Below are 21,358 nucleotides of genomic sequence, written 5' to 3'. Positions count from 1 at the left end.
CCCTCGTCCCTCCCTTTCTCCCTCCTCCCGACACCTCCTCCTCCAGACTCGCTCCCGGCGCCGCTAAGTTTCTCCGCTCCGCACCGCGCGCGCTGACCCCAGGCCCGAGGCCGGGCCCGGCCCCGGCCCCCCGACCATGCTGTGCGGTAGCTGGAGGAACCGCCGGCGGCAGCCCGAGGAGCCCCTGGTCCCGGCCCAGGTCGCAACGCCCGTAGGGCTCCTGTCCCCGCCCGCATCCCAGGAAGGCAACATCAAGAGGCCCGGGCTCCGGGCGCTGAAGAAGATGGGTCAGTGAGCGGCCGGGGTGGCTGCGGGTGGGCGCGGATGCGCCCCGGGGGTGCATCTTGGGAAGATCGGGGTGTTACGGCAAGCCCTTCGTGGGTTTCCCAGTAGGGATGTGGGGAGTTTAGCGAGGGATGGAAGGCCAGCGCCGTTCCAGAGTGGGGCAGGGTGGAGTGTCACACCTGGGGTCACCCGAGGTCCCGGGTCTGAGCGAGGCTTCCAGGACAACTTCTGGGAGTATAGAGTGGGAGTTTGGACGAGGGCTGCGGACTGGAGTCCGAGAAGGTTGGAAGAGTAGAAAGGGAGAGACAGGCTTAGGATGCCCGTCACCCCCTCCCGGAAACCCTGTGCCTTCTAGGGTCTTCGAGCATCCTGGATTCTTGGGCCTCTTAGGGCATGAGAGTTGTGGAAGAGGCTGGCATCTCATGCCGACCTTGCAACCCTACAGTCCCCACTGGGATTAGAGCAGCCGCACAGCCCTGGAAGGACTGGTCTAACTGGTGAGAACACTGACCTTTGGGTCAGAAAGCCCAAGTTGCCTTCTTAGATTTGAGGAAGTCATGGGGGAACGGAATGCATTTGTGGTTTATCAAGCATCTCCTAGACGCAGGCCAGCACTGAGTGGTTAGGGATGTGGTGCCCATCAATCTTCTTCACCTTCCTGAGAGGTAGGTGGTATAATCCCCATTTCACAGATGAGGAAGAAAAAGTAAGGAATTTGCCCATGACCGTAGAGCTAGTAGAGGGCAAAGGCTGGCGTGTAACCCTGCACTGCCCCTGGCAGCCTCTCAGAATCTGGGCAAAGTGGGACTGAGTGGGGGTTGAGGGCTTGAATGAGGGGGCGTGTGTGTGAAAGTAATCTTTTAGTATTTATTTTCTTATCTTATTATTTATTTGGCAACACCAAGCCTTAATTCGTGGCACGCAAGCTCTTTAGTTGTGGCACGTGGGATCTAGTTCTCTGACCAGAGATCAAACCCTGGCCCCTGCACTGAGGCCAGAGTCTTACAGAATCTCACCACTGGACCACCACGGACGTCCCTGTGAGAGTATTTTATACAATGCAAAGTACTGTAAAACTGAAGTGGTGTAGGAGGACTGTGGTCAGTAGAATAGTTAATGATGGAGAGGCTAGAGGTGGGACTGAGGGAACAGAAGCACAGGGTTGCCTGTGTGAATCTTGGGGTAAAATGCAGAGGTCTCTCTTGCCAGTCTTGCCTTCTCTTACAGCCGCAGGGCATGTAAGATCTAGTTCCCAGACCAGGGGTTGAACCCACGGCCCCTGCACTGGAAGTGCGGACTCTTAGCCACTGGACCACTGGGGCAGTCCTTCTGGTCTTACTTTTCTCTGTCCTCCATTGTTTTTGTTCTTATTTCTACCTCCTTTCTTTTGACCTGAATTTGTTGAGCGCTGTGTTCTGATCACTGTGACTGGCACTCTCCTTATAAACACAGAAGACATGCTCTCTGCCCTATGCTTTATCAATCGCACATCCGTTCAACCAACATTTATTGAGTGCCTATAGCATGCTCTCGGAGAAGGCGATGGCAACCCCACTCCAGTACTCTTGCCTGGAAAATCCCATGGACGGAGGAGCCTGGTAGGCTGCAGTCCATGGGGTTGCGAAGGGTCGGACACGACTGAGCAACTTCACTTTCATTTTTCACTTTCCTGCATTGGAGAAGGAAATGGCAACCCACTCCGGTGTTCTTGCCTGGAGAATCCCAGGGACGGGGGAGCCTGGTGGGCTGCCGTCTATGGGGTCGCACAGAGTCGGACACAACTGAAGCGACTTAGCAGCAGCAGCAGCATAGTATGCTCTGCCCTAGGGGTTCAGCAAGAAACAAGACAGACGTAGCCCTGGCTCTTAGAGAGCTGAAGCGCCAGCAAGGGTGTCACAATGAAACCAAGAAACAAGGCTCTGAAGGCTAGAGCATGAGGCTGGGGAGCCCTGACTGCGCCCCGAAACTGGAGGGAGACTGGAGTGAGGCCAAAGGGGAGACGCAGGGAGAGGCTGGATCCTCGAGGCCCCTGGAGGGTGTCAGGAGCTCAGGAAAGGTCTTAGACAAGAGGAGAGCAGGAACTATGTAGGGTAAGGGTGGGTTGGATGAACACAGGGGTAAAACAGGGAGCCCCACTGAAGGGAGACTGAGGGGTAGGTTGGGCAGAGTGGTGGTGGGGAGGCTCAGATGTGAGCTGTGGAACCAGAACGGATTCCAGGACTACAGGGAGGTGGACTGAGCTGGACTCTGCTGTCGGCGGGATCTGGGAGATGTCTCTCATAGGTGGCGGTATCATCCTCTGGTTTACAGGGCAGTGGTGGAGAGAATGATCCCCATGGGGAACTGAGGTGCTGCGGAGACAACAAAGGGCTTGCGTCAGGCCAGAGAAGCAGCCCCAGGAGTCAGCCGCCCCTGAGGGTTACATTTGCCATGGGAGGGTCGGGGTGACAATCCTGCCCACCTGCCTGTCTCCTCATTCCACACACATTTGCCAAGCCCCATGGCTCAGATCATAAGGAGTCTGCTTGCAATGTGGGAGACCCAGGTTCAATCCCTGGGTTGGGGAGATCCCCTGGAGAAGGACATGGCAACCCACTCCGGTATTCTGACCTGGGAAATCCCATGGATGGAGGAGCCTGGAAGGCTATAGTCCATGAGGTCGCAAAGAGTTGGACACGACTGAGTGACTTCACATCCGGGTGCCAGGGTGTTGTGCCAGGGCTGGGGCTTCAGAGATGGAGAATACCTAGCCCTGGGGGAGAGGACAGTCTAGGAAACACTTGTAGACAAGCAATTAGTGCTAAGCCCAAGACTCAGCACCTGTGGCTGAGTAAGGCTGCACAGGAGTCCCGGGCACCCTGTGACGGTGACACTGTTGGGAACTATCTGGGCGTCAGACTGTCACCTGGGCACCCTCCCTCCCCTTGGCTGCTGCACCATCCTGTTGAGCGACTGCCTTCTGAGATAAGAATGTCGACTCCATGGGGAATGCCCCTTCCCCAGGCCTCACTGAGTCCAGGAACAGGGTGGAGGCGAAACTCAGGTGTCCTGGGGCCCAGCTGCTCAGGCCCACAAGGCCAAGGCCTGTGTCTACCACCCACGTAGCTTTCGATGCGAGCCCTGTGGCTGCTGCCTCTCCCAGAATGATCCTCAGGGCCGCGCTTGGTCACTGCCTCTGTCACACCCCTTGGTGCCAGTTGAGTCTCTCAGTTGTGTCCGACTCTTGTGACACCATGGACTGTAGCCCATCAGGAGCCTCTGTCCATGGAATTTCCAAGGGCAGGAATATTGGAGTGGTTTGCCATTTTCTTCTCCAGGGGATCTTCATGACCTAGGGATAAAACCTGGGTCTCAGCGTCGTAGGCGGTCTCTTGACTGCAGTAGATTCTGTATCAACTGACCCACCAGGGAAGCCCCGCCCCTTAGTCCAACAGAACAGATTTTCTTTCAAATCAGGTCAAGAGGCCAGGGCAGGGAGTGGCTCAGAGTCAAAGTCTCAGAGGGGCTCAAGGAAAAGAAAGGGCTGGGAGGGCCACACTGGGGGAAACTAAGATGAAGGGGGAGGGAGGCAGCCCCCATATTGAGTGGGAGTCATTTGCGGAGCACAGGGTCCAGCCTGCTCCAGCCCCCTGCCCCTAGGCTAGGCTGCTGGCCCAAACTGTTCCTAGGAAGCCAGGGAAGAATTGAGCCGAAGAGGAGCCGGAAGCACAGCGCAGTGCTGAGCACATAGCAGCCCCGATCCTGTTTAATCCTCTTCATCCGCAGGGAAGGTGCTGAGCTGTCCCCATGTGACAGATGAGAGGCTCGAGGTGGAGGGGGAGAAGTCACCCACCCAAGGCCATACGGCTTAAGCGTCAGCAGTGCCTGTCTGTGGCCAAAGCCATCATTGAATGATGGCTCTTTATTGCCTGGGTTCCTCTGGTGGCTCAGATGGTAAAGAATCTACTTGTAATACAGGAGACCCAGGTTTGATCCCTGGGTTGGGAAGATCCCCTGGGGAAAGAATTCAGGGAATTCTTGCCTGGAGAATTTTATGGACAGAGGAGCCTGGTGGGCTACAGTCCATGGGGTCACAGAGTCAGACACAACTGAGCGGCTAACACATACATATACATACAGTTAACACCTTTGTAACACTGTGCTAGTGCATTTCACATACTAGCTCATTTAATGTCACAACCTATGAAGTAGGTGGAACCATTAGCTTCATCTTATTTTAAAATGTTCATTTATTTGCACCAGGTCTCGGCTGCGGATGCAGGATCTTTAGTTCTGCCGTGAGATCTCTTAGTGGTGCCATGTGGAGTCTAGTTCCCTGACCAGGGATCGAACCTGCACTCCCTGCATTGCAAGCACAAAGTCTTAGCCACTGGACCACTGGGGAAATCCCTAACCTCATTTTTGAAGTGAGGAATCTGAGATTTAGAGAGGTTCAGTAACTTAGCCCAGGATTCAAATCTCAGAAGTATCTATAGCTAAGAGAGGATTTGAGGATTTGAACCCAGGAAGTCGGCCCAGAGTCCAAGCTCTTAACACAATGAATGGATGAGTGATTTAAGCCTGGTGGGGAGGGACCTGCTACACCCCTCCCCCATATTGGCTCTGCCAACCTCCAGGGAGTGTCCTCATAGGGCTGCCCCCCAAAATACAGGATGCCGAGTTAAATGCACTTTTCAGATAAACCACACATAATTTGGGACATACTGATACTAAATTATTATTTGTTGTTATCTGAAACCCCCATTTAACTGGGCATACCGAGTTTTGCCTGGCAGTCCTGCCACCCCAGAGCCCCACCCCCACGCCTAATCCCCCGGAGCAGAGCACTGAGTGGGCAGAAGCTGCTCGCTTCCCTCTCCAGTCTGTACACACCACCAAATGCCACAGGGCAAGCATGCTCTCCCCCCGGTCTGCCCAGAACAGGTCCTGCAGGGTGAGTGGGGCTCCCGGGGGGAGGTTGGCAGCTGCTGGGGGGGTCTTCCGAGAAGCCCCTGGTCCAGGCAGATGCCTGGCCTGGGTGGTGGGCAGGGCTGGGCTGTGCCAGGCAGGGCCTCGGGGCTGGCTCTCTCCTGCATTGTGGCCCCCTCACCTCTTCTTGTTCAGCTCTGGGGAGCCCCATCTCAGCCCCCAGACAGCCTTCACCCCTGGTCTGGCCCCTCCGAGAAAGGTGATGCCACCTTCATGGCCCTGCGTCTGCCTGGAGCAGGGGAGCGCCGCCACCCTTCCCTGACTTTGTTGATGTTTCGGGGAACATTATGGATTCTGGCGCTGAGCTCCACTGAGTTCTAGCCTTGGGTGTGGCAGCCAGCCTGGGTGAGGGGGACTCGCTTGGTACCCAAGGTGTGGGGCTGCCTGTTGGCTCGGGGATTTGGGTGGGAACTCCTCACCATTGCCTGTCCCCTCCCAGAGCCTCATGGCCTCAGTCACCAGGAAAAGCTGCTCTCCTCCCTGCCCCTGTTGGCATGAAGCTGGCGGCTGTCTGTCGCTCTTGCCTGCATGTCTCACATTCCTGCTAGAGTCCTGGGTGCCCTTTCTGAGTGTGTACTGGCACACACACACACACACACACACACACACACACACAGGCACACTGCCTAGTTTCCATACCAAGCATATCACCTTCCTCCTACCCACCGACCGCCCCCCACAGACACACAGGTACACACACCATATATGCATACACCACCCTACACACACCTTCAGTCCTTACACACCCTGGCCTCTGCATATGCACCCCATGACCAGACAGCACCTCCCACCCCTGCCCCCTCCACAGTCCTTACATCCACCCCTGCCTTGGGCCACCCACACCCTTCAGCAGACATGTCTCGTCCTCTCTGACCATCAGTGGCCCATCTATGAGAAGGGTGGAATTTTTTTTAACATTAAACAAAATGTATATATATATCTATTTTATGTATTTGTTTTTGGCTGTGCTGGGTCTTCGTTGCTGTGCGAGGGCTTTCTCTAGGTGCGACAAGAAGGGGCTACTCTCTAGTTGCCGTGCACAGGCTTCTCATTGCGGTGCCCTCTCTTGTTTCGGAGCACAGGCTCTAGGGCCTGTGGGCTCACTAGTTGCAGCTCGCGGGCTCGAGAGCACAGGCTCAGTAGTTTTGTGGCACCGGGGCTTAGTTGCTCCGCTGCGTGTGGGATCTTCCCAGATCAGGGATTGAACCTGTGTCTCCTGCATTGGCAGGCGGATTCTTTTCCACTGAGCCACCAGGGTAGTCCAGAACAGTGGGATTTAAGGGCCAGAGATGAACTTGGCCTCCCACAGCCTCTTCCAACTCTGTCTCTGAGGCAAATTCCTGCACCACTCCTAGCCTTGGCCACAGAACCCCTCTGGCCCCCCGACCGTACACAGCTTGAATTGCCCAGGGAGAAGGTGGTCACTGGGAAACTGTGGGGCTGCCCGTTTCCCACCACCTTCTGGTCCCTCTCGGGGCAGAGGTGAACGTTCAGCTCAGGGAGAGTGTCTGGGCCCAAGCCGATGACAGTGGGCTGAGCGGGGGACAGAACCAGCTGGAGGCCGTGAGACTCAGGAGCAGGGATGGAGCAAACTACCCATCTTCCTTCCCAGGCGCTGCCTCAGTTTCCTTCTTTATCATTTATTTCAAGCTCCCTGTGGACAGGCCCCAGGTGGATTAGGGTTCAGCCCCATGGAGTCTTTGGGTGAGCTCCCTCCCCAATTCTCAACACACTCCAGCTCCACCACTTATCAACCCTGCAGCCCTGAACAAATTCAGTAGCTGCCTCTTTAACAGCTTTATTGAGAATTCAGCCATTTAAAGTGTACGGTGGTTTCTGGCACGCATGCTCAGTCGCTTCAGTCGTGTCTGACTCTTTGCGATCCCATGGACTATAGCCCGCCAGGCTCCTCTGTCCATGGGGTTCTCCAGATGAGAAAATGTGAGTGGGTTTCTGTGCCCTCCTCCTGGGGATCTTCTCTACCCAGGGACTGAACCTGCATCTCCTGCATTGCAAGTAGGTTCTTTACACACTGAGCCACCTGGGAAGCCCCTCCTGGCATATTACATCATTATTATCATTATTTCTGACTGTGCCATGTGGCATGTGAGATCTTAGTTTCCCCACTAGGTATCGAACTCGCGCCCCCTGCATTGGGAGCACAGAATTCTAACCACTGGACCACCAGGGAAGTCCCTTTATTTCTAAAAATCGTTCTAAAATATACATAACATAAAATTGGCCATGTAAACCGTTTTGAAGCAGATAATTGAGTGGCATTAATTACATCGGCAATGTTGTGCTATTTCCGAAACTTTCCCATCACCCTAAATAGAAGCTCTGTGACCATTGGGCCATAATTCCCTGTTTGTCCCTTTCCAAAATCCCTGGTGACCTCTAATTTACTTTCTGTCTCTGGATTTTTTAAACTGAGGTATAATGATATAAAATGTTTCTGTGGATTTGACTGTTCTAGGCACCTCATGTAAATGGAATCGGATGTTTGTCCTTCTGGGTCTGGCTTATTTCACTTAGCATAATGTTGTCAAAGTTCATCCATGTTGTACTTTGCAGAGATCAGACGTCACTCTTTATACGGCTGAGTAATATCCCACCGAACAGATAGACCGCATTTCACTTATCCGTTTATCTGCTGATAGACGCTTGGGTTGTTTCCACCTTTTGGCTACTGATTGTCCTCATTTTTACTACTGTTATTTCATGATTGTTCCCCAGCCTGCCCAGTCGAGGTGACCAGGGTCACCCCTCCAGAAATGGATAGATAGGCAGAAATGGATAAATAACCCACGGAAACTGCAGGAGGTAGGCTCCTAGTGAACCTGCTCGTCCAGGAAACATCTGTGGGTTTGGGTCTGGCAGGACTGAGAAGATGTTTGCTGGGCAGCTAGGCAGAGGGCCAGGCCGCTCCCAGGATCATTGCCCAGAGCTTGGACCCTCCTCCTGACCTCACCCCCTTCCCTCTGCCCCCCTTGTCTGACACCCCATACCTCTCACTATCCCAGGGTTCAGAAGCTCAAGCAGTGGAGAAATAGAGACAGCCATCCAGGTGCTCAGTACCCGGCCCAGCCTGGCACTTCACCCTCATTCTGTGAAGCTTTTCCACTGGCAGTGTGGGCGGAGGACAGTGTGGTCCAAGGCGCAGTGTGATCTGGGGGCCCTTGCTGGTAGGGCGGGCAGAATGGAATGTCACCCCTTCCCAACACAGGCCCTTGGGGAGCTGGGGTGAGAGCCAGGAGCAGGGCCCCCGTCAACATGGGAATCTGTCCCCCTAGGGGGCCAGTCAGGAGCTCAGGCTGCCTTTCTCCATGTCCTGTTCACAGAAAACTCTGGACAAAACAGGCCCTCGGTGATGGTGACTCACCTCCATTTCCGGCCTTAGTCATTCACCCGCTCCCCTCCTCCCCACCCCCCAGCTCTGGGCTTGGCATCACAGGGCTGGCCGGGTCAGGGGAGGTGGCTCCAGCTACAGAGTTTAGTTGTCATGGAAATGAGAAGTCCCCTTTCCCACAGCTGAGAAGGTTGAGAAGGGGTGGGCTCAGCCCGGTGGCACTACAGGGCCCCCTGACTTCCCTGCCCCCCACCCTCAGGAAGAGAGAATGCAGAGGTTGCCCAGATATGAGGATAGGGGGCTGAGGGTCTGGTGAGTCTCTTGGCCTGGCATACGCCATGTTCTAGCTCTTTGTGTGGAAGCAAGAGGGTTCCATGGCACGGAGTGGCCATTGACCCTTCCAGAAGGCCACAGTCCCAAGGACAATGGGCCTCTCTTCTGTCCTTTATTTTAAAGAGAGACCCCTTGGAGCCATTAGGGTCACAGATTGGCCCCAAGGGGGACCATAGCCCATTTTATTTATTTATTTTTTATATATTTATTCAGCTGCATCCGGTCTTAGCAATGGCATGGGGGAATATTGTTGCCTCATCCTGATCTCTCCTGGCCACACACAGACTCTCTAGTTGCAGCACAAGGGCTTCGAAGTTGCACTTAGCTGCTCCAGAGTGCACAGGCTCCACAGCATGTGGGATCTTAGTTCCCCAAACAGGGATCGAACCTGAGCCCCCTGCATTGCAAGGCGGATTCTTAGCCACTGGACCACCAGGGAAGTCCCCATAACCTCTCAAGGATGGCAGGTTTCTCCTCCTGCCTCTGAGTCCGTGATTCTCGATCAGTCTCTCTCAAAGTCACAAAGTAGACTCTTTTTTTTCCCCGGCTGCCCTGGGTCTTTGTTGCTGCGACTGTCTCTAGTTGCTGCAAGTAAGGGCTACTCTTCATTGCGGTTAGTGGGCTTCACACTGCGGTGGCTTCTCTTGTTGTAGAGCAGGGGCTTCAGTGGTTGCAGCACATGGGCTCAGTAGTTGAGCGTGCGGACTTAGTTGCCCCGCAGCATGTGGAATCTTCCCAGACCAGGGCTCGAACTTGTGTCCCCTGCATTGGCAATGGATTCTTAACCACTGGACCATGAGGAAAGTCCCACAAGGTAGGACAGATACCCAATATACCGATATCCAATCCCCAACCTGCACCTGTTGAACGAGAATCTCTGGATCATGGGTTTCGCAACCTCTCCAGGTGATTCTGACGCACAGCCAGGGCTGAGAAACCCTGACCCACAAGGCTGCTGCTCAGAAGCCAGGACAGATGGCTCAAGGCTGGGACTAGAATGCACTTAGTCCCCCAGCTGTCTCTCCATCTGCCTCACCTTTCAGAAAACACTGACTGCAAGCCTGGGTCTGGGACAAGCCCTGGGGTGAGGACATCCCAGTGCTTCAGTTTATTAAAAATCCCCTGAAATTACAATGTAGGTGGGGTGATTTAAGTAAAGTAAAAAGTGTCGTTGGTGGTCAGGGAAGGGGAACTCCCATTTGAGGATAGATCGGAGAAAGCTTCCTGGAGGAGTGGTATCTGAGCTGGTCCTTGAAGGACTCTGATGTGAAGAAGAGATGGAGAAGGATCCTACAAAGGCTCCCAGAGTCAGGGAGAGGCAGTCGCAGGGATTTAGACTTGATTCCTCAGGTCAGAGTTTGCAATCAGGCAAGCAGGGTCCTTGAGGGATGGGGCACAAAGCCTAAAGCCAAGCCCAGTGCTGGGAGCCTGTTGAAATAAAAGGAGGAAGAGAGGCCCACTGTCCTGTTTCCTTTGGCACACACAGTGGTGTTTGGGGATTTTTATTTCAATTTGATTTAATTGCCAACACTGAAAAATTTGGAGGCATCACATACAAATTCAGATTCCAGTTCTCTGGAATCTCTGGGCCCACATCCACCGCTGGCCGGCCCTGTCCTTTCCAAAGGGCGTGGACCCTACAGTTTGACTGGTTCCCACCCATTCTATTGTCCCCTGGCTCACAAACTTTTATTTTTGACCCCTGCTGAGACACATCCTAGCAAAGGGTGTGGCCCCACAGAGCAGTCAGCAGCTTGACTGAATTTTGGATTTTGCAGCAGCTACTATTGTGGTTGCCACTTTATGAATGGAGACCTGGAAGCTTAGAGCAGTCACAGGGTAGTGCCACCATGGCTGTGTAAGTGACAGAAATGACAGAGCTGGGATTTGACTCCCCGAATCCCACTCTGTCCTAGGTCCCCAGGCCCAGGGTGGTTGCAGGGAGGGGTAAAGAGGATAGAAGAAGAAGCAGAGGGGTCAGTGTGCTGGCCAAGGACGAAGATGCTGGAGCCTGACCTCCAGGGTTTAAAGCCTGTTTCCACCACTCCCCAGCCATGGAATTCTGGCAAGTTCCCGAAGCATCTCTGCACTTGTTTTCCCGTGTGTTAATACATGAGTGGGGTCTGGCATGTAGTAGGTGCCTTATAAGCATTTTGTTGTATTAAGGAAGAGGGACGCTGGGACCGGAGAGCACATGGGGTTATAACAGTGTCTGGACAAGAGGGACACCCAGTGTCACAGGAGATCATGCTTTCTGCTGGGCCTCACCAGGGCATCTGGAGGTCAGCCCTAGGCTGGCCAAAGAAGGGCTGGGCCTGGCCTGCTTGGTCTGAGACCCTGGAGCCAGAGTGACCTCCTTGTCCTTGAGAAAGCAGAGGTGAGGAGCTTGGGTTGCAATAAGAAAGACTTAGGTTGAATAGTGAGACTACCCTCTTGATGATCGTTGGATGGAATGAGTGTGAGCAAATTCCAGGAGATGGTGAAGGACGGGGTCACAAAGAGTTGGACACGATTGAGCAACCGAACAAAAACCACCCTATTGATGGTCAGAGTTTTGTCTCAAGGGAAAAGGCTCTTGATAGCAGATTCTAGGCTTGAAGCCTGGAGGGCAGTGGCAGAAAAGGTGACCTTTAACAGGCTGGAGGCCCAGGCAGTGTCTAGAGCAATAGCTCTGTTCTGAGGCCTCCAGGGGAGGCTTGGGAGGAGGGCCAGCCTGTTACTGGCACCCCTTCCAGGGGATCCTGGGTTGGACACAGCGAGCACAGGCCTTGGGGCCAAAAAGCCTAGAGCCAAAGCGGGTTCTACGACCTGTTACCTGGAGAGGAAGAGCCGCTTGCGGAAGTCCGCCCAGACTTGGGGCCTGCTTCTCGCTGCTGCTGAGCGGGTTAGAACTCCAGGGAGCCCCTGGCCTCCTGTCCCCGCAGGCCTGTCGGAGGATGAGGATGTGCGGGCCATGCTTCGGGGCTCCCGCTTCTGCAAGATCCGCTCGCCGACCTGGCAGAAGGAGCGGCTGTACCGGCTGCAGGAGGACGGCCTGAGCGTGTGGTTCCAGCGGCGCATCCCGCGTGCGCCTTCGCAGCACATCTGTGAGCGGGACCAGGGAGGGCATGGACGGGCTGGGGACAGCGGCGGCCTGGCCCCGTTGCCCTGACCCGGCCGCGCACGGCCCGTTCCTCTCCGCAGTCTTCGTCCAGCACATCGAGGCCATCCGCGAGGGCCACCAGTCCGAGGGCCTGCGGCACTTCGGGGGCGCCTTCGAGCCGGCGCGCTGCCTCACCATCGCCTTTAAGGGGCGCCGCAAGAACTTGGACCTGGTGGCGCCCACGGCCGAGGAGGCGCAGCGCTGGGTGCGTGGTCTGGCCAAGCTGCGCGCGCGCCTCGATGCCATGAGCCAACGCGAGCGCCTTGACCAATATCCTCCCGGGGAGTGTGGCAGGCGGGCATGGAGGGGCCAGCCCCATGCCGGGAGGACTCCCAGCCCCAGGAGAGGCGTGGCTCCACTCTTAGGGGCCCTGAGATTTGGTCTTCAGAACTGAGAGTGGCGGCCAGGCATCCCCTGGGGAGCCCGGGTCCCACAAAGGATGCGCTCCTACGGAACTCAGGCAGTTCACAGGCTGAGAGGAACGCACAGTTTCCAAACTGGGAGCCCCCAGGCGGGAGGGGTTGAGTGTGTGTGTAGTCGGGGGAGATGGCCTATCTGTCAATTACCTGTCAGCTGGGGGCGGGGCCCAGCCTCTTGCGGGTATTTCCTGAGCACCCACACCTGGATCCACTCCTATCTGCACCGGGCAGACTCCAACCAGGACAGTAAGATGAGCTTCAAGGAAATCAAGAGCCTGCTCCGCATGGTCAACGTGGACATGAATGACATGTATGCCTACCGCCTCTTCAAGGTGGGCACCTGCCGCCACTCTGACCTCTGCTCCCCCAGCCACGGGAGTCCTCAGTTCCCTTCCCCCGCCCCACCCACACCCCAGGCTTTTGTGGAGAGTGGCTTCTTTCTGCAGAAAGGCTGCATGTGGGCCTTAGTCTACCCTTTCACCCAGGGAAGCCACTGAGCCAGGTTGGGAGCCTGGGCCCAGAGCTCCTTCCTCACCCTCAGGCAGAGCCCAGGTAGTGAGGACCTCGGGCTCATGGGCACACGCGTGAGCACACCCCCTCCATTGTGGCATGTGTGGCACCTCCACACGTGACTGTGTACACCCTATGTGTGGGAGGGGCCCATGGGGGTGCGCTCTCCATCCGTGGCCCAGTTGGAGCATGTGGACTGTGTGACCCTGAGGGACAGCAGGGCCACGGCACTTGTACTCCTGGACGGACGCGCCACGTGCACTGGACCATGTGCATTCTCAGCTGCGTGTTGCTCATTGACCTTGGTGTGAGCATGTGAGAACAGTACGGCATACGCACAAGAGCGGGGGTGCCGGCACAGAGGCTCAACCCTGCCTGAAGCTCACAGTTTCTCCTCCCCCATCTTGATTCTTGGGGTAGGCAGAGGGATAAGCCCTGAACCCAAGAAACCGTCTTTAGAACCCCAGCCCTGCGATCTAACAGCTGTGTGAGTCTGAGTGAGACCTGCGGCCTTGCCAGCTCTCAGTTTTTCCACCTGTGAAATAGGAGACATCACCTCCTGTCCCAGCCGTGGTGGATGACGGGGGTGTGTACAGAGCATGGGTGTGAGAGCACCTGGCTCGTTCAGGGTGTTGTCTTCTTCTGAGCCTCTCCCTCCTGCCCTCTAGGAGTGTGACCACTCCAAAAATGAGCGGCTGGAGGGGCCTGAGATTGAGGAATTTCTGCGGCGGCTGCTGAAACGCCCTGAGTTGGAGGAGATCTTCCATCGGTACTCGGGAGAGGACCGCGTGCTGAGCGCCCCTGAGCTGCTGGAGTTCCTGGAGGACCAGGGAGAGCCCAAGGCCACGCTGGCCCACGCCCAGCAGCTCATCCACACCTATGAGCTCAATGAGACAGGTGAAGAAGGGTCTGACAGATGGGGTTGGGGCCAACGCAGCCCGGGGCTTGGCGTCTGACAGGTCTGGGTCCCCAGCTAAGTGGGCTCTGCTGTTCTTGACTGTGGGCACCATCTTGGGCAGCTCACCTCGCCTCTTTGAGACTCAGCTGCCGTCTCTGTAAATTGGCATAGTAATGTATCTTCCTCACAGGGTTGAGTTGAAATTAAATGGCGTAACTCAGGAGTCCCCTGGTGGTCTAGTGGTTAAGATTCTGGGGTTTCACTGCAGTGGGACCGGGGTTCAATCCCTGGTCAGGAAACTGAGATCCCAGAAGCAGTGTGGCATGGCGCAAAAAAAAAAAAAAAACCACCGGCATAACTTATGTAGAGTCCAGTCAGTAGACAAGTGCTCATTATTACTAAGCTGAGTGAGCTTTGAGATTTTGGGGGCCAGACACAGGGGTCCCTGCATAGCCTGATGCTCTCTTCTGCCCGTTTTCTGCAGCCAAGCAGCATGAGCTGATGACACTGGATGGCTTCATGATGTACCTGTTGTCCCCTGAGGGGGCTGCCCTGGACTCGGCCCACACACGCGTGTTCCAGGACATGGACCAGCCCCTCGCCCACTACTTCATCTCCTCCTCGCACAACACCTACCTGACCGATTCTCAGATCGGGGGACCCAGCAGCACTGAGGCCTACGTCAGGTACCACAGTGCAAGGGTGGTGGGGTTGAACAGGTCTGGGAGCCGGTTTGGGGGCGACAAGGGGCTCAACTCCCACTGTGGGCTTCCTGGGGCCGAGGAGGCCTGCCCATTGCCCTGCTCTGCGCCACCCACAAGATACTTTGTCTGTCCATCCGTCTGTCCGCAGGGCCTTTGCCCAGGGATGCCGCTGTGTGGAGCTGGACTGCTGGGAGGGGCCAGGAGGTGAGCCGGTCATCTATCACGGCCACACCTTCACCTCCAAGATCCTCTTCCGAGACGTGATCCAGGCAGTGCGAGAGCACGCCTTCACGGTGAGCCCCGGGACCCCCCACACTCAGCCCCAGAGCCTTGCCGGCAACCCCAGCTGATCTTGGTCCCTCCAAAAGAACCGCCTGGGACTTCCCTGGCGGTCCAGTGGTTAGGACTCCACGCTTCCACTTCAGGGGGCATGAATTCAATTCCTGGCGGGGAAACTAAGATCCTGCATGCTGTGCAGTGTGGCCAAGACAAAAACCAAAAGAAACCCCTGCCCAGAGACTCACTTTCACCAAGTGCTGCTGGGACAGCTGGCCAGTGGGGTGGAATAACGCTGGACGAGAGGCTCCCTTCTCCTACCCTTATGTTTAGTAATTGTATGAAAATCATAAAATTTCCAGAAGAAAACCATGTGGGTAGGGAAGGACATTTTAATCATGACTCACAATGAGGAAATCATAACAGAGAAGCTCAATGTTGCACCTGCATAAAATTGCCACATGTGTCAAGCTATAGGAATCTTTCCATCAACAAATAATGGGCTGGGACGAAAAATGTGCAACCTAAACGGCATGGTCAGTGTCATTAACATATAAAGAGCATTTATTAAAAGAAACATTCCTGCACCTGCTCTCTGCTCCCCAGACAGTCCACCCCCTTCCCCGGGGCCCCGGATCTGACCTCTGCCCCTCCATGGACACACTGACCCCGGTGTGTCCCACACCCACCCTCTCAGCCTCCCCCAGAGTGGGTTCTCCAGACTTCTGCCTGCCTGTCCTGAAGGGGGTGGGGGGCTGGGTGTAGCAGGGGTCCTGGTAGGGGAGGGGTGAGTGTCTCTGAGCTGCTGCCCCTCCCCCTCACAGGTGTCCCCGTACCCCGTCATCCTATCCCTTGAGAACCACTGCGGGCTGGAGCAGCAGGCTGCCATGGCCCGCCACCTGCACACCATCCTGGGGGACATGCTGGTGACACAGACACTGGACCCCCAGAATCCTGAGGAGCTGCCATCCCCAGAGGTAAGGCTCTCAGACCCCCAGCCTGGGCGGGGGAGGGTCTGGCTCCAAGGTTGACCATCCACCTTTGTTCAGGACCCCTCTCCTCTGTCTTAACCTTCTGGGGGTTTTTTTGGCCGCCTTTTGCGGCATGTGGGTTCTTAGTTCCCAGACCAGGGATTGAACCCACGCCCCCTGCAGTGGAAGTGTGGAGTCTTAACCACTGGACCGCCAGGAGAGGACTTTCTGCCTTAACCTTCTCCTGTGTCGCCGTTCATCTGACATCCGCCACCCGGTGGTCTTGTCACTTGTCTACCTTCCATTTTGGCTAGACGCCTCCCACCCTTGCCCCTGGCATGCAAGGCCCTCCATGGCCTGGCCTGACCTCCCCACCCAGCCTCCTGCCCACAGAGCCCTTGCGGGCTTGGCCGTTGCCTTGTTTGACACTGTCTCCTCCACCTGGAGCCCCCGTCCCAGCTGCCTGTGCTCGCCAAGCGCCACCTGCTTGGAGTCTAGCTCAGTAAAGGGCCTCTTCCTGTGGCCTTAGCAACTTCCTCAGCGCTCCGGCCAGAAGTGGTCCATCTTCCTCTCTCCCAAACCCCAGAGCATTTTATCTGCCTCTTCAGGACATTTATCCTTTTGGGGTTCTTGGAGAAAACTCTCCTCCTACTCCCAGTCCCAAATTACACAGGGAATCTGGGTTCACCTTTGTGTGTGATTTGGCTTTTTTTATTAGTATGAAAAAAAACATACATATGGTAAAAGAAAAAATAGAGCATACACAATGAAAAATGGATTTTCCTCCACTGTTGCTCCCCTTGTCCTATTTCTGAAGAAGTGGTTACCTTCAATGGTGTCTTGTATATTCTTCCAGAATTTTCCATGTGTCTATATACCCATATACCTGTGGACAGTGATCTTCTCTTTCAAGTGGTAGACAAAGAGGATCCTGTGAACACGTGTTCTACCTGCATCTCTTTCATGCGAGATCTTTCCTGAAGACAGCGCCTTCTCTTTCATCCCCGAGCTGCCTTATTCATTGTATTGGCTGCCTTGCAGTGTTCTGGGGCTTGGAGGCACCTCGGTAGCCAGATCCCTCGGATAGCCCCGTAGGCGCCCTCCTAGGTGTTTTCCTGTTAGAAACATCACTCATGTGTGTCTCTTTCCCTGCTCACCACCCCAAGCCAGCCCCTCACACGGTGGTGTCTGAATGATAGACTGACACACGGAATGATGCAGGGGCAGGAGAGCTTCATTCTTCCATGCTGGGTCTACAGAGGCTGAAAGGCCGGGTCTTGGTGAAGGGGAAGAAGCTGCCAGCCACCCGGAGTGAGAACGGTCGCATCCTATCAGAGCGGGAGGAGGAGGATGAAGAGGAAGAGGAAGAGGAGGAAGTGGGGGCCGTAGAGCAGAGGCGGCGGGTGAGTGGGCCAGCCCGGGCTGGGCAGGCACTGTGGAGCGTGGGGACAGGTGGCCGAGAGAAGGGAGGTGGGAGGACCAGGGGGCTGGAGCCAATGGGTGGGGGGCAGACCCCTGCTGAGGCTTGTCTCCCAGGCCAAGCAAATCTCCCCGGAGCTGTCGGCCCTGGCTGTGTACTGCTGCGCTGCCCGCCTGCAGACGCTGCGCCCCCCGCCGGTCCCGCCCCAGCCCTGCCAGGTCAGCTCCCTCAGCGAGCGCAAGGCCAAGAAGCTCATCCGAGAGGCAGGTGGGAGCCAGGATGTGGGGCATCTGAGGCAGGAGGGAGGTGGGGACCAGCGGACTCCGGGTGGGTGGGAGATGCTGACGTTGATCTGGAAAGGAGAGTGAAAGGGCTTTGAGGGCAGTGAAGAGAGGGGCTTAGGGAATGAGTGCCCAGCACCGGGCCAGGTATACATGCAAGAAGAGGGCACTGGGGCAAGGGGGACTGCTGTCTGCCTTCACGGGCTCACAGCCTAGTCCGGGGCCAGATACAGACGGATAACTGCGGTGCGGGGGGGATCCACTGGGTCTGACAGAGGCTGGGGGAGTCCTGCAGCAGGGGGAGGAAGCAGCCAGATGAAGAGGGGGAGGGGACTTCCAGACTGGAGAAGCAGGTTGTCCCAAGGCCTGGAGGTGTGACATACACGGAAGGGTTCCTGGAACCCGAGGCGGGGCTGGAGGAGTGTTTGTGGGTTGAGCAATAAAAGATTGCAGCCTGGGGCCAGGGGCTCCACCCACGGAGCCAGGAATGTGGGGACTCCGGGAGGGATGCAGTGCCAGGCTGCGGGAGGGGGTCCCTGTGCCTCTCTGGACTTCAGGAGCCTCCTCATGAGGACCCCCTGCCCCCTCATCAGAGAGTGAGGAAAGGGGGAAGCAGGAGCCGGCGATGGGCGTTCTGCCTGTTCCCAGCTGGTCTCTTGAGGTAGGGGGGAAGGTGGCTGACAGACTCTGGCAGCCAGTGAGCGAGTGATACCCCAGCAGCCACCACAGTCCCACCCCACCTCTCCCCCAGGGAACAGCTTCGTCAGGCACAATGCCCGCCACCTGACCCGTGTCTACCCGCTGGGGCTGCGGATGAACTCGGCCAACTACAGCCCCCAGGAGATGTGGAACTCCGGCTGTCAGCTGGGTGAGTGGGGGCAGCAGAAGAGGGGGTGGGCAGGGGCCACTTTGTGGGGGTGCGTCTCTGGGAGCCGTGGAGGCCCCAGCGGTGATGGGGCAACACAGCTTTCCATAAGTCAGAAACATGAGTCTCAGTCATAACAATTATTAAAAGACTTGTCAACAAGGTCGGTGGGGAAACACAAATCAGGGTTGTTGGTTCTTGCCAGTGTAAAATCTCAATTTTTTTATGAAGGTAGAAATTAAAAGGGCTTCCCGGGCGGCGTAGCAGTTTCCATCCCTGGGCTGGGAAGATCCCCCCGGAAAAGGAAATGGCAACCCATTCCAGTCTTCTTGCCTGGAGAATCCCATGGACAGAGGAACCTGGAAGGCTGCCATCCATAGGGTCGCGAAGAGTTGGACACTCCCTTGTGCCTCTAACATACACACACACATACACACACAGAGGCAGTCCCCACTAAGGCCACACTGACAAGAGGGGGCTCTGGAGGACACTGAGCCTCGCCAAAGGAGAGGGGTGTGCCCCTTGCGGAAGCTAGGGAAGCCTCTCTCTGGCCTTGAGGGATTCCAGCCATGAAGTACAGGTGATAGTGGGGCTGGGTCCCTGGCTGCCATGATGCCCCCAAGCCATGGTGGGGGTGGGATGGTACGCCCACCCAGGCAGGGGGACCCTCTCTGGAGAGAACCAAGTCCTTTCCATACAAAGTCTGTCTGCGGGGAGGGCAGTGAGCCCCTGAGACTGGGCAGTGAGGAGAGGGCCACTAAGAGGCCCTGCCTTGCCCCTGCTGTGTCCACAGTGGCCCTGAACTTCCAGACACCGGGTTACGAGATGGACCTCAATGCCGGGCGCTTCCTTGTCAACGGGCAGTGCGGCTACATCCTGAAACCTGTCTGTCTGCGGTCGCCCAACACAACCTTTGATCCTGAGTGTCCTGGGCCCCCCAGAACGACTCTCACCATCCAGGTCAGAGGCTTGGGCCCTGCCCTGCCCGGGGTCCCCTCTTTGGGGGTGGCACCAGCCCGAGGACAACGGAGGCCTGGGGAGGGCCCAGGAGGGTGGTGTGAGCGCCTCAGGCCGGGCTGCAGCACCGCCCCCCCTTCTCCCCGCACAGGTGCTGACGGCGCAGCAGCTGCCCAAGCTGAACGCCGAGAAGCCCAATTCCATTGTGGACCCGCTGGTGCGCATTGAGATCCACGGGGTGCCCGCGGACTGTGCTCGCAAGGAGACCAACTATGTGCTCAACAACGGTGCGTGGGGGCCCTGCTGTCGGGGGGAGTAGGAGGCGGGCCACAGAGAGCGGAGGGAGGTGCTGGTTGGGGCTGGCCCTGCGGGCTCTTGACTGCCAGGCCTGTGCCCTAGGCTTCAACCCCCGCTGGGGGCAGACCCTGCAGTTCCAGTTGCGGGTTCCGGAGCTGGCGTTGGTCCGGTTTGTGGTAGAGGATTATGACGCCACCTCCCCCAATGACTTCGTGGGCCAGTTCACGCTGCCTCTCAGCAGTCTGAAGCAAGGTTGGTGGGGGTTGGTGGGGGTGGCAAGGGATGGGGGTTCTGGGCCTCCAAGACCCTGTTCACTGGGGCCGCCCATTTCCTCCGAGAGCCTGCCCTGAGCCAGGCCACCCTGGGGGTGGGATGCGGTCTGCACCCTACATGCCTGGCCATGCGGGCCGCTGGACAGAGAAGCTGATACAGGGCTACCTACCCTCCCCGCAGGGTACCGCCACATCCACCTGCTTTCCAAGGACGGAGCCTCACTGTCACCGGCCACTCTCTTTGTCCACATCTGCATCCGGGGCTGAGCCACCTTGGGTTCTGCAGGTGCCAGTCTGCGTCCCATGCCCTCCGGAGTGGAGGGGGTGATGGAGGACCAGCCCCTCCAGCCTCCTGCTGAGACTGCCAGGCTCTGTCTCAACTGGGTGCTGGGGGCTGCCTGCACCCCTCCTGAAGAACAGGCTCCTTGCTCCGGGCTGTGAGATGGCCTCAGCCCACCTGGTTGTCGTGGCTTATGAAGAGCCAGGCCTGGTGCTGCCAGGAGACATAGGGAGCGGGACTCGTGAGCCCTCGACCACTCTCTGCTCCCCATCAGGGCCATCCCAGCCTCCTTCCCACAAGGAGTCCAGCCACCCCCCACACCGCCCCCTCCCCCGGCATTACCCACCCGCTAAGGTCCTCCTTCCCTTTCCAGCTCTTGAACCTGAGCTCCCTTCCCCTGTTAAAGCAAGGAGGGAGAAGAAGGCTCAGCTCTGGGGAGACCTAGGAGTCGGTTTCTAACTTGTCTTAGAAGAGCCCTGGAGAGGTCAGTAAAACAAAATAAAGCAGCTAGTTTATTTTACCACTGCTACCCGCTGAGTGCCGCTGAGGCCACATCCACAGGCCTCGGGGAGGGCCGGGGCAGAGGGAGTGTCCCCTGGGCCTCTTCCCACATCTGGGCCATTTGTCTAAGATGGACAGGGCGCTGGAGGGGCTGCCACAGCTCAAAATAGCCCTGACCTCTCTTGGTTCAGAGCTGCTGCCAGCATCACAAGACTGTGAGGACAGTGGTTCACAAGACCACCCCCCGAGAAATACACCGGGGATCTGGAATGGCAAGGGGGGCTTCTGCCAGGGTGAAAATGTAGCTTTAAAGGGGGTGGGGACAGGACTCTGAAGGACTTCAGACAGAGTCCCCCCCTTTCCAGGCTCAGCTGGGTTCCGGGCCCCTGTCTCTTAAGTAGACGAATCCCAGAGACCTGGGACTCTCCTTCCACCAGCCAAGCAGCCTTTTTTGGACAAAGGCCTGGGAAGCAGGGGGCTGCTCAGGTGCCTCTAGAGATGCTGGGAGAGCGTGCCCAGACTGCAGACGACAGAATCTGGAGGAAATCCATCAGAGTGACTTTCTGGGATTAAGCGTGGAGCCCTGGCATCTGGGGTTCCTTGAAGCAGCAGGAGCAACAACACTGAACA

At 56.7% G+C, this 21,358-nt stretch overlaps 1 protein-coding gene across 3 annotated transcripts; it reads left to right on the top strand.

The window, feature by feature from the left end:
* PLCD3 (phospholipase C delta 3) lies at positions 18 to 20,764 on the top strand. Of its 3 annotated transcripts, XM_018065262.1 has the most exons (16): positions 222 to 287; positions 641 to 782; positions 11,860 to 12,021; positions 12,119 to 12,347; positions 12,699 to 12,828; positions 13,675 to 13,903; positions 14,389 to 14,590; positions 14,757 to 14,901; positions 15,709 to 15,861; positions 17,115 to 17,258; positions 17,392 to 17,542; positions 18,308 to 18,424; positions 19,215 to 19,381; positions 19,530 to 19,665; positions 19,778 to 19,927; positions 20,129 to 20,764. In XM_018065262.1, exons 3-16 carry the CDS (start codon positions 11,889 to 11,891, stop codon positions 20,212 to 20,214), a joined length of 2,172 nt encoding a protein of 723 aa, XP_017920751.1. In that variant the 5' UTR covers positions 222 to 287; positions 641 to 782; positions 11,860 to 11,888; the 3' UTR covers positions 20,215 to 20,764. The 3 variants fall into 3 exon arrangements, with proteins under 3 accessions (XP_017920748.1, XP_017920750.1, XP_017920751.1); XM_018065259.1 differs by lacking the exon at positions 641 to 782 and having other exon boundaries at positions 18 to 287; positions 20,129 to 20,751; XM_018065261.1 differs by having other exon boundaries at positions 203 to 782.

This window comes from Capra hircus, chromosome 19 (assembly GCF_001704415.2).
Source record: "Capra hircus breed San Clemente chromosome 19, ASM170441v1, whole genome shotgun sequence".
Lineage (NCBI taxonomy): Eukaryota > Metazoa > Chordata > Mammalia > Artiodactyla > Bovidae > Capra > Capra hircus.
The sequence above is the reverse complement of the archived record's forward strand: the minus strand, read 5'-3'. Positions and strand labels throughout refer to the sequence as shown.